General features: G+C 38.7%; 1 protein-coding gene across 1 annotated transcript in view; it reads right to left on the bottom strand.

Annotated features, from left to right (window-relative positions):
• The window catches only part of COL9A1 (collagen type IX alpha 1 chain), an 83,771-nt gene extending 83,135 nt beyond the window's left edge, over window positions 1–636 (bottom strand). The window contains exons 1-2 of the mRNA XM_060030641.1: window positions 623–636; window positions 78–151 (exon numbers count right to left, since the gene is read on the bottom strand). Of these exons, the coding sequence (XP_059886624.1) occupies window positions 78–151; window positions 623–636 (88 nt within the window). The remainder of the gene's footprint in view (window positions 1–77; window positions 152–622) is intronic.
• Window positions 637–12,705: the final 12,069 nt, after the last annotated feature.

Below are 12,705 nucleotides of genomic sequence, written 5' to 3'. Positions count from 1 at the left end.
GCCTCACTCAGCCACAGCCCTGCTTGATCCTTTCCAGAACGAGTAACATTGTGAAATCTAGAAACTGTGGCCCTTACTTGGGCGGCGCTTGACAGTTGCGGATGCCCAAGGTCCCACAAAGCTGCATACAAAGAAGAGAAATGGGATTTTCCTAAAGAGAAGAGAAGAAAAATGACTCAAACAGGAGTCCTTCCACATGGGGACTGCGTCACTGTTTTAGATATGGCTCACCTGATGACTGCAGGTGACCGGCCCTCAGTCTAGTTTACTTTTTCCATTTTCTTTATTAAATCCGACGAAGAGATTTAACGAGTTCTCACATTTCTGTCTCGCTTTCTCCATACCTACCTGTCTCACTCTTTCTACACCCATATCCTTGTCTCTGCTTTCGTTTATCTTCCTTTTTCTGCATCTCCATTTGGGTGGCTGTCTCTTTCTCCCTCTTTCTCTGGCTCTCTCCTGTCTCTCATTTTTGCTCTTTTCTGTCTCACTCTGTCATCTGTCTCTCTGTCTCTCTGCTCTCCCCTCTCCCCTCCTACCACCACTGCAAAAACACAGACCTTGGGTTCCAAGGATCCCCAGCCCAGTCTCCCCACGACTCTTTTCTGCGTCAAGGTCTTACCAGAAGTTCTTCATTTTCCCGACTGGTTTTCCTTTGTTGCCAACAGTCCCAATGAAGAAGGGGTTGTGGGGAGTCAGTGCCCCCCCAAGACCCCTTCAGTGCCACCCCAGGCCGGCCTTGGTCCCTCCTGCCCCTGTGAGGGCTTAAAGCAAAGGGAGTGAACCAGAGGCATCTGGTGACACTTTAAGCCAAAGCAGAGGGAAGGGGTGGGAAGAGGCCGCCCTGTAAGGCCAGGCCTAGCCAGGGGTGTGTCCCCAAAGCTAACAAGGTTACACTGAAGGAGGGATTAGCAAGGGAACGTTTGCTGAAAAGAAAAAAAAAAAATCAGGATGTGGAGAAATTCACCAGAAAAAATCCAGACAAGCTGCTATAGGAATACAGTGGAAGCTTTGAGAACTGCTCTAGGAATACACTGCAAGCTTTTGGAGGACTTGGGTAAAGAGGGGCTCCCTGGAAGGCAGGGATGTGGGAATTCACAGGGGCCCTGGTGCCCAGCCAACCTAGGTTTGAATCCCGGTTTGTTCTGAAGCTCTTCAGCTGTTGGCCTCAGGCAAAGTAGTTAATCTGCCTGTAACTTAGTTGCCTTAACTGCAATACAAGTTGAACATAGTTACCCCAAACGATTGTTAAAGAATTAAACAAAATAGAAGAGCCTCACACCTGGCCTTTGAAAACCATCATTATTCCCCATAATCATTGTCATTGTAGCTAACACTTCACCATGTGTGCCGCTCTATTGAAAGTACTTGACGCCTGATAACAATTTAATTCTCATTGCACTATAAGGTAAGACTAAAAGGATCTCTATTCTAGAAATGAGACAACTGGGGCACAGAAAATGAAGTAACTTGTAACTTCAAAGTTGCACAGCTAAGTTACTCAATACACTGCAAGCTCTCTGTACTTGATGGCTGGAAATCTTGATAAAATGGAACATCAAGCCCAGGTCTTATTTCTTCTTAAACTCTATAGTTACAGCACCAGAGCCGAGCAGAATATCCTCGGAAGTCAGCAACATATTATGCTCTAAAAACAAGTTGAGTTCCAGTTACAAGGAGCACAGACCTGGAGAAAGAGATTTGTATCAGCCCCGTGTCACACATACCCACCCTCTCCCAGAACCTGAGCAGCTTGAGAGCAAGTCCCTATGCCACCCACTCAGGACGGTCGAGCCCAAAATCAAGGACTTTCAGGGTCGGAGCATCCAATGATCCTAATAAGTCCATGGTATCTAGCATGAAGTTGCTTTGCTTCCTTGACGTTTCTTTAATTTTTAAATTAATTAAACTTTCTATTTCACTGCAAAATAAGCAGTGTTGCTTCTTATGTTTTGTTTGGTGCCCCCCCCCCCCCAAAAAATCCTTTCCTCTTCTGCCTCTCTCAGCTCACTGGAGGGTTTGGCCTGACAAGTTGGGAGCTAGGCAAACTCCACTGTCCATTTGTGCCCCATTGCTTTTCTGTTCATGACCTATCTGTTGGACCCCTGTCTCCCCCCAGCGTTGGGACATCCATTTCGTCACGTTGTCTGGGGCTTTCCACACGGCCCTGTCATTCTTCTTTCATCTATCAAAGTTGCAGTTTCCTAGGGCAGCCATTCTGGCTGAGTCACAGAATTACAGAGGGTCTTAGCTTATTCTTATAAGTCAGCCAGAGCTTATCTTACATAAATGGAGCAGTTTATTAGCCCAAAGAACTGACCCTCTACTGGTAGGACATCAGAGGAAAAATTGTGCAGCTGGGGACCTCCTGACATCCTGAAATCACACAGGGTAAGCCAGCCCTAACTCCACAGGGAAAAGGGTCTTTTCCAAAGGGACCCTCTCCACTGAAGTTCTCTATTTGCGATACAGATCCTCTAATATTAATACTCTAGGAAAGAAGAGGCAGATTTCCCTATGGAATTAAGTGTTCGAGAAATCTTTTTGTTAAGTGTTTTAGAGATCTCACCTCTGCTTTCGCCTCCCCCCCCCCACTTTGAAGAATCCTCTCCAGCTACGATCTGAAGACAAGTGAGGGAGAGACTTTAATAAAAGATAAAAGAATAGAGAAGAAAATGGGTTTGTTTATAAGTAGTTGGGCTTCTTTCCAGCTTGGCAGTTTTATTTAAGGTGGTAAAGAGCAAGTAACAACTCTATTAAGGAAGAATGTAAATCCAGAGAAAACAAGATATTTTCGTCTCACACACATATTTAGGACAGTTTTTCTCCTCCCCCCACCCCCATTTTCTCTTAATCATATTTCCTAATATGACATTAGAGTCTCACAGGGAACAGTGCAAACCCCAAGCTATTCCTGTCTGGGTCAGGTTGCATCTTAAAATCATAGGCACACAAGATTTTTTACCATTAACTCTGTTCCCTCACCTTACTTAACAGATCCTGAAAAACCATGTGGAAATGAAATCTGGTCAATCATATCAGACTGTAAATGCACTGACAGCTTGATATTTTAAATGATCCATTTTGTAAATGAAAGTATTTGATACAGAGTAACTGGGTTTTTACCCTTCTTTACTCCCTCCCCACCCAGACACACTGTCCTCTACACAACATACATATATACTAATATTTTCCCTTCTATAAACCCAGAATTTTATTTATTTACAGTTTAAATCAGGGAACATCACCACAAATAATCATATGCCTTGATCATCTGCTTTCTTTTACTCAGTTTACTCAGTCATTCAACAAACACTTCTTGAATCACTATGTATCCCGAGTATATGCCACTGCTACCAAGGGCTAGGAGTTGAAGAGACAAAAGGATGAATAAACACAACCTTGCCCTGAGGAAGCCCATGGCCCAGTGGGGAATCCAATATAAAAATGACTGCAAGATAGCGAGTGAAAGAGGCTGCAGCATCACTGAAAACAAGTATGGACTCAGTCCAGGAACACTGGGAAATTTTTCATTTAAAAAACCTTTTCTTTTTTTAATTGAAGTAAAATTGGCATGTAACGTTATAGAAGTTTCAGGTGCACAGCTTTATAATTTGGCATCTGTATACACTACAAAATGATCAACAATGAAGGTCTAGTTACCATCCGTCACCACACAACTGATCCTTCACCCATTTGGCTGACCCCCGAACCCCCTACCCCGTTGGTAATCACTAATTTGGTCTCTGTATCTGCGAGTTCGTTTTTGTTCTGTTTTCTTTGTTCATTTGTTTGTTTCTTTGTTTGTTTTAGATTCTACATATGAGTGAAATTGTACAGTATTTGTCTTTTTCCTTCTCTGTGTGTGTGTGTGTGTGTATATATATATATATATATATATATATATACACAATGGAATATATATATATATCACATCTTCTTTATCCATCCATCCATTGATGGACATGGGTTATTTTCAAATCTTGACTATTGTAAATAATGCTGCAACAAACATAAGGGTACATATATATTTTTGAATTAGTGGCTGCACCAATTTATAGTCCCACCAACAGTATTAGAGGGTTCCCGTGTCCCCACATCCTTGCCAACACTTGTTACTTCTTGTCTTTGAGAATAGCCATTCTAACAGGTGCGAGGTGATATTTCATCGTGGTTTTGATATGCATCTCTATAATAATTAGTGATGTTGAAAATCTGTTCATGTGTCTGTTGTCCATTTGTATGTATTCTTTGAAAAACGTCTCTTCAGAACCTCTGCCTATTTTTTAATCAGGTTGTTTGGGTTTTTATTGTTGAGTTCTATGAGATCCTGATATATTTTCTATATTAAGTCCTTATCAGATATTTGATTTGCAAATATCTTCTTCCATTCAGTAAGTTACGTTTTAATTTTGATGATGGATTCCTTCACTGTGCAGAAGCTTTTTTGTTTGACATAATCCCATTTGTTTACTTTTGCTTTTGTTTCCCTTGCTTTTGGAGTCAGATCCACAAAAACATCACTAAGTCTGATGTCAAGGAGCTTACCACCTGTGTCTTCTTCTGGGAACTTTATGGCTTCAGGTCTTACGTTCAAATCTTTAATCCATTTTGAGGTAATTTTTGTGTGTGGTGTAAGACAGGGGTCCAGTCTCATTCTTCGCATGTTGTTGTCCAGTTTTCTCAACACCATTTACTTAAAAGACTGTCCTTTCTCCATTTTATGTCCCTGGATCCTCTGTCATAAATTAACTGTACGTATATGTGTCCATAGAGTTAATGCCAATATCATGCCCTTTGATTACTATAGCTGTGTAGTAAAATCTAAAATCAAAGAGCATGATAACGCCAATTTTATTCTTATTCTCAAGATTGCTTTGGCTTTGGGGGATCTTTTGCGGCTCCGTGCAAATTTTATAATTATTTGTTCTAGTCCTGTGAAAAATGCCATTAGAATCTTAATGGGGATTGCATTGACTTTGTAGATTGCTTTGGATAGTATAGATATTTTCACAATATTAATTCTTCCAACTCATGGGCATGATATATAGTTCCATTGATTTGTGTCTTCTTCAATTTCTTTCATCAGAGACTTATAGTTTTCAGTGTATAGGTCTTTCACCTCCCTGGTTAAATTTCTCCCTAGGTATTTTTTGTTTGTTTTTGATTGAACTGTAAATGGAATTGCTTTCTTGATTTCTTTTTCTGATACTTTGTTATTAGTGTATAGAAACTCCACAGATTTCTGTATATTGATTTTGTGTCCTGCAACTTTACTGACTTCATTTATTAGTTCTAACAGTTTTTCAGTGCAGTATTTAGGATTTTCTATATATAGTATCATGTCATCTGCAAACAGTGACGGTTTTACTTCTTTCTTTCCAGTTAGGATGCTTTTCTTTGTTTGCCTACATAAGGCTTCTGATACTATGTTAAACAAAAGTGGCAAGAGTATATACCCTTGTCTTGTTCCCAATCTTAGTGGAAAAGCTTTCAACTTTCACCATTGAGCATGTTAGCTGTGGGTTTGTAATATATAGCCTTTATTATATGTTGAGGTATGTTCCCTCTATACCCACTTTTTTTCCCTCCATACCCACCTTGTTGAGAGTTTTTATCATAAATGGATGTAGGATTTTGACAAATGTTTTCTTCTGCATCTACTGAGATGATAGTATGATTTTTATCCCTTGCTTTGTTAATATGGTATGTCATGTTGACTGATTTGCAAATGTTGAACCATCTTTGCATTCCACTTGATCATGATGTGTGATCCTTTTAGTGTATTGTTGAATTTGACTTGCTAATATTTTGTCGACAATATGTGCATCTATATTCATGAAGGATATTAGCCTGTAATTTTCTTTTTTTGTGGTATCCTTGTCTGGTTTTGGTATCAGGGTAATGCTGACCTCATAAAATGAGTTTGGAAGCATTCTCTCCTCTTCAATTTTTTGGAAGCATTTGAGAAGGATAGGTATCAAGTCTTCTTTGAATGTTTGGTAGAATTCACCAGTGAAGACATTTGGTCCTGGACTTTGGTTTACTGGAAGATTTTTGATTACTGATTCAATGTACTTACTTAGTAATAAGTTTATTCCAATTTCTCTTTCTTCATGATGCAATCTTGGCAGATTGTACATTTCTAGGAATTTATCCATTTCTTCTATGTTGTCCAATTTGTTGTCTTATAATGGTTTATAGTAGTCTCTTATGTTCCTTTCTATTTCTGTAGTATCAGTTGTAACTTCTCATCTTTCACTTCTGATTTTATTTGAGGAGTCTCTCCTTTTTATTAATTTGTCTAGCTAAAGGTTTACCAATTTTGTTTATCATCTCAAAGAACCAGCTTTTAGCTTTATTGACCTTTTCTACTGTCTTTTTAGTCTCTATTTCATGTACTTCTGCTGTGATCTTTATTATTTCCTTCCTTCCACTAACTTTGGGCTTCATTTGTTCTTTTTCTATATCCTTTAAGTGTAAAGTTAGATTGTTTATATGAGATCTTTTCTTGTTTCCTGAGATAGGCCTGCATTGCTACGAACATCCCTCTCAGAACCACATATGCTGCATCCCATAGATTTTGGTATGTCATATTTCTGTTTTCATTTTCCTCTACGTATTTTTTAATTTCTTCTTTGATTTCTTCAATGACCCATTGGTTATTCAGTAACATGTTTAATCTCCACATTTCTTTTTCCCAGTTTTCTTCTGGTAATTGATTTCTAGTTTTATACCATAGTGGTCAGAAGATATGCTTGATCAATTTTCTTGAATTTATTGAGACTTCTTTTGTGACCTAACATGTGATCTGTCCTGGAAAATGGTCCATATGTACTGGAGAAGAATGTGTATGCTGCTGCTTTAGGATGGAATGTTCTGTGTATATCTATTAAGTCCATCTGATTTAATGTGTTGTTTAAGGCAAAAGTTTCCTCATTGATTTTCTGTCTAGATGATCTCTATTCATTGATGTAAGTGGGGTGTTAAAGTCCCCTAGTATTATTGTAGTGCTTTCAATTTCTTCCTTTAGGTTCATTAATTTTCATTTTATATATTTTGGTGTTCCTATGTTGGGTGCATATATATGTATAAATGTTATATCTTCTTGCTGAATTGCCCCTTTATCAATATGTAATGCCCTTCTTTGTCTTTTATTACAGTCTTTGTTTTAAAGTCTATTTTGTCTGATATGAATATATCTATGTCAGCTTTTTTTTCCTTTCCATTGTCATGTAATATCTTTGTTCATCTCTTCACTTTCAGTTGAGTGTGTCCTTACTTTTGAAGTGAGTCTGTCATAGGCAACATATAAATGGGCCTTGGGTTTTTACCCATTTAGCCACTTTATGTTTTTTGATTGGAGAATTTAGTCCATTTACATTTTAAGTAATTATTGATAGGTATGTATTTACTGCCATCTTGTTAATTTTTTCTGGCCATTTTTGTAGTTCTTCTCTGTTCCTTTCTTCTTTCTTCCCTTGGGGTTTGATGACTTTTTTAGGGTAATGTTTAGGTTCCTTTCTCATTTTTTGTGTGTGTATTTACTATACCTTTTTGATTTGTTGTTACCGTGGGTTTCATCTATAATATTCTATGCATATAATGGCCTGTTTTAAGTTGATAACAACTTAAATTTGAACACATTCCATAACTTTATGTTTTTACTTCCCCCACCATGTTTTATATTTTTGATATCACCTTTTATATGTTTTCATTTAATGCATCCTTAGCTAAGTATTGTAGTTTCAGTTTATTTTACTACTTTTGTCTCTTAACCTTCATACTTGCTTTATAAGTGATTGATCCATTACCTTTACTATAAAACTACGTTTTCTAGTGAAATTTTTACTTTGGTATGTTTCTTTGCTATTAATTAGTGCCATTTCTTTTTAGATCAAAGAAGTCTCTTTAACATTTTTCATAAGACCGGTTTAGTGGTGATGAACTTCTTTAGCATTTGCTTATCTGGAAAACTTTTAATCTCTCCTTTAATTCTGAATGATAACTTGCCAGGTAGAGAATTCTTTTTTAAAGGTTTTTTTCCTTTGGACACTTGGAATATGTCATGCCACTTCATTTTGGCCTTCAAAATTTCTGCTGAAAAATCTGCTGATAGTAGTCTTATGGGATTTCCCTTGTACATAACAAGGTATTTTTTTTTTTGCTGCTTTTAAGATTCTCTCTTTAACTTATATCATTTTCATTATAATGTGTCTTAGTGTGGAGCTCTGTGGGTTCAACTTGTTTGGAAGTCTCTAGGGTTCCTGGACCTTGATGTCTGGTTGCTTCCCAAGATTAAGGAGGTTTTCAGCCATTTTTTCTTGAAGGAAGTTTTATGGCCCTCTTTCTCTTTTCCACTTGGAACCACTAAAATGTGAATGCTATTTCTGCTTGATGTTGTCCCAAAGTTCCCTTAAGGTATCTTTACTTTTTAAAATTCTTTTTTTCTTTTTGCTGCTCTAAGTGAGTTCCATTACTTTGTCTTACAGCTCACTGGTCCATTCTTCTGCTTTATTCAGTCTGCTATTGAATCCCTCTAGTGTATTTTTCAGTTCAGTTTTTGTATTATTCTGTTCTGTAACTGCTGTTTGGTACTTTCTTATATTTTCTGTCTCTTTGTTGAAATTCTCGCTATGATCATCAGTTCTTCTCCCAAGTTCAGTGAGTATCCCTATGACCAATACTTTGAACTCTTTATCAGATGGATTGCAGATCTCCATGTTATTAAGATCTTTTTCTGAGGTTTTGTCTTGTTCTTTCATTCAAAACTTATTCCTCTGTCTCCTCATTTTTCCTGACTCTCTGTGCTTGTTTTTATGTATTAGGCAAATCAGCTGCTTCTCCCAATCTTGAAGGCCTGGGTAGGAGATGTCCCATGGGGCCCAGAAGCACAGTCTCCCCTGGCCACCAGAGCTGGGTGCTCAAGGGGCGTCCCTGGTGTGGTCTGGGCATGCCCACTTACTGTGGCATGGGTATGGGGGGTGCTGTCATCTAGTTCAGCTGTGACATGCAGCTGTGGCATGGGGATGGGTGGGGGTCTCAGCAGGTTGCCCCTCTCAGCACTAGCACATTAGAGGAAGAGTTACAAAGTGGTTCCCACCAGCATTGGCGTTAGTAAGGTAGAATAAGATCACAGGATGTTACTCACCTGTGTGTCTGTCCCAGGGAGAGTCCCAGCAGGTCCCTGCCTCTCCAGCTCAAGCCTTAAGATTAGTAAGTGGGTCTCCCTCACATATGGTCCAGGGAGTTTTCAAACTGGTGTTTTCCACTCTGGATCCCAGGGTGACTGAGTCTGTGCAGGAGCCCTTCTTCCCCTACTGTACTATGGTTTCCCTGGACATAATCCCCATTGTTTTTCAAACCCAGGCATTTGGGGGCTTCATCTCTCCTGTACAGGACCTAAGGGTTGGGGTTCCTGATGTGGAACACAAAGCCCTCACTCCTTATGGGAAAATTCCACCTTTTCTTAAATACCTCTCAATTTTGGATCACTGTTCCTGGAGTGGGGTTTTGCATGTGTGAGAGAGACTGTGTCTCTGATCCTCTTACCCATCTCAATGCTGCCCTTTAATCCCTTATTGTGGAGGCTCTGTTCATCCAGTCTTCAGGTCTTTTTCCGAGGAAACTATTCCACGTATAGTTGTTGATTTGTTGTGTCCGATGGACGAGGTGAACTCAGGATCTCCCTACACCACCATCTTGAACCAGGAACTGTCAAGGAGGTGAAATCTTAAAGAATGAATAGATGCCTACCAAGAGAAAAAACAGGTACAGTGCATTTGGGGCAGAAGAAACAACAGATACCATGACAAAAAGGTAGAGGAGTATACTTCAGGAACCATAAGTTTAGTTCTGGAACTCTCACTTGGTAAATACTTATTGGTGACTTTTCTACCATGAGCCCTGAATGGATCTCAGCTCACAAATATGGCAGAGCAAGACCAGGTGCCTGCCCCATGGAGCTTACATGCTTCTGGGGAGACAGATACTAAATATGTTTATAAGAAGAAACAGGATAATTTCAGTTGGAACTATTATTTTTTAAAAATTTTAAAAAAGGTAAAGTGTGCTAGAGGAAGGGAAGGGTGGGTTTAGAGGCTGATCTAGACTGAGCTGTCAGAGAAGGCTTATCTGAGATGGTAAATTTTAACTCAGACAAGATGAGAATGAGGAGGTAAGACTGATGGGTGGAACGTTGGAAAAGGACTGGGTGGGGAAGTAGAAGTTTGAGTAGCTGAGTAGATGGTGATTCTTTTAAAATGACAGTTAGAAGGACCATGAGGGAGGAGATGAGTAGGGGATCTTGAAAATCTTTGAGTTTGGACTTCATTCTGGCTGTTAAGCAAATGAGTGAAGAGTTTGAGGCCAAGAATGACTTTTCAGATGTGTCTTCAGAAAGATGGTTCTGGCATTTCTGGAAAGATGGATTGAATGGATTTGATAAATATGCATACATACGACTGAAACAAGAGTTTCAGAAAATAGTACTTACCCACGTAAGTGTGGTGCACTCTATTTTCTGTTTTATTCTATTACATTTTTTAGTGATGTGATCAACTCAATAAATTGATTTCAGGACCACCTTATGCATTGCAACCCATGGTTTGAAAAACATTGGGTTAGAATATAGCTGCCCTAGAAATGCCAAGAGGTAGCTTTCTTCTTATTTCCCAGTACAGGGCACAATAGTTGGGATGCCCCATAAAACTCATGAATGGTAGAACAAGTTCCTCGCTTTTAACACGACTATATTTTTTAGAAAGTATTCTTTTGAAGTTCCCATTAACTTATAGCATTAATTAAAGATGCCACAACTCCCATTATTAATTACATTATAGAGTAAAACAAAGAAGAGGCACTTTAAAAACTAGCTTCCTAATAGTATCTAGGCTTAAGTTTTCTTCCGTCTCTCTTGTCTTTAAAAATAAAAGACCCAAAACACCTAAGGGCACATGTCAGTTGTGTGAGGATGCCACAAATCAGATACAGCAAGGGCCGGAAATTTATCAGAGAAATCTGGCTGAGAGCCTGATTAACAATCAGAGAGTTGCTAAAACTAGGACTCCCACAGTTTTGCATTGGGTTCAGTTTTTACTGTAAAGAAATTTCACCACAATCAAAGCTCTGTTTTGAATCTGCTTATTTTGGTTCTATACTTGTAATTGTAGCCTAATCATATATAGCAAGCAAATAGAGCCCCATGATGACAGCCATTTCTCTCTGAAATCACTCGCAGATAAATGTGTCCTTGCCATAGACCATTAATACAACAATGTGCTATTTAACATACACCCCATCCCTATCCCCAAGCCTTTCAGTGTGTTACTTTTGTTTCCTCTAAAATATGAGAATTTCCCTTTCTCCAAGAAAGAGAAAAATCAATTCTCCTCCACCATGTGTGGGCTTCCAACACATATTGCTACATCTGCTGCCTTGTGGATCTTCAGTTTGTAGCAGCTGATTGTCCTGAGCCTCTTTTTCTACTTCCAAGAAACTTCATATTCTGGTACCTCAGCATGTTCTTTGACATACTGTAATCTCCTTCTCTAACAGTTGTTCCCAAAGCTACACCAGAACCAGCTGGATGGCTTGTTAAAAACACATCAAGGGCTCCACCCACCAGAGTTTCTGATTCAGAAGATTTCAGGTGGGCCTGAGAATTTACATTTCTAGCAAGGTCCCGGGTGCCACTGGTTCTACTGGTCAAGAAAGGCTGCTCATAAAAGTAATGGTTTCACAGCTCACCCTTCCCCCTCCTCATATCCTCAAGTCCGTTCTCTAGTAGGTCTGTGTCTTTATTCCTGTCTTACCCCTAGGTTCTTCATGACATTTTTTTTTCTTAGATTCTATATATATATGTGTTAGCATACGGTATTTGTCTTTCTCTTTCTGACTTACTTCACTCTGTATGACAGACTCTAGGTCTATCCACCTCATTACAAATAGAGGCATGGACATATATACACTACCGAACGTAAGGTAGATAGCTAGTGGGAAGCAACCGCATAGCACAGGGAGATCAGCTCGGTGCTTTATGACCGCTTGTAGGGGTGGGATAGGGGGAGTTGGAGGGAGGGAGACACAAGAGGGAAGAGATATGGGAACATATGTATATGTATAACTGATTCACTTTGTTATAAAGCAGAAACTAACACACCATTGTAAAGCAATTATACCCCAATAAAGATGTTAAAATAAATAAATAAAGACCATATATTAACCTTAAAAAAAAAAAGTAATGGTTTCAGCTCCATTAAGCTACCCCTCCTTTTTACAGCTGATATTGACTGTAGCATTTAATAATTTTTAAAATAATTATTAGTTGAACTCATAAGACCTACAGGAACTTTCATGATCATGAAAAAAAAAACTGTACTAATTTCCTTACTGGATATGTATTAAAGAAATGTACTTGAAATTAAATGAAGTACAGGAAACCAAGCCTTCTCTTCTGTACTATTATCAACTATCAACCAAAAACTAGAAAGTGCGTTTCTGAATTCCATGTTACCCTTTATCAATATATATAGAAAGATCCTTGATTCTGAATTGTTCTTCCTCTTTTATGATAGAAGCCTTAAATAAACATTGTTTAATGTTGCATCCCAAGAAATTTTATATGGATTCACTAGCTTCCACACTCTGGGAAAATGTTTTGTCTGCACTAGATGGCAGTGTAATCCTGAAATTTGAAACCAAAGC

The sequence above is a fragment of the Delphinus delphis genome, chromosome 14, assembly GCF_949987515.2.
Source record: "Delphinus delphis chromosome 14, mDelDel1.2, whole genome shotgun sequence".
NCBI classification, from domain to species: Eukaryota; Metazoa; Chordata; class Mammalia; order Artiodactyla; family Delphinidae; genus Delphinus; species Delphinus delphis.
This window is presented reverse-complemented; position numbering and strand designations above follow the sequence as displayed.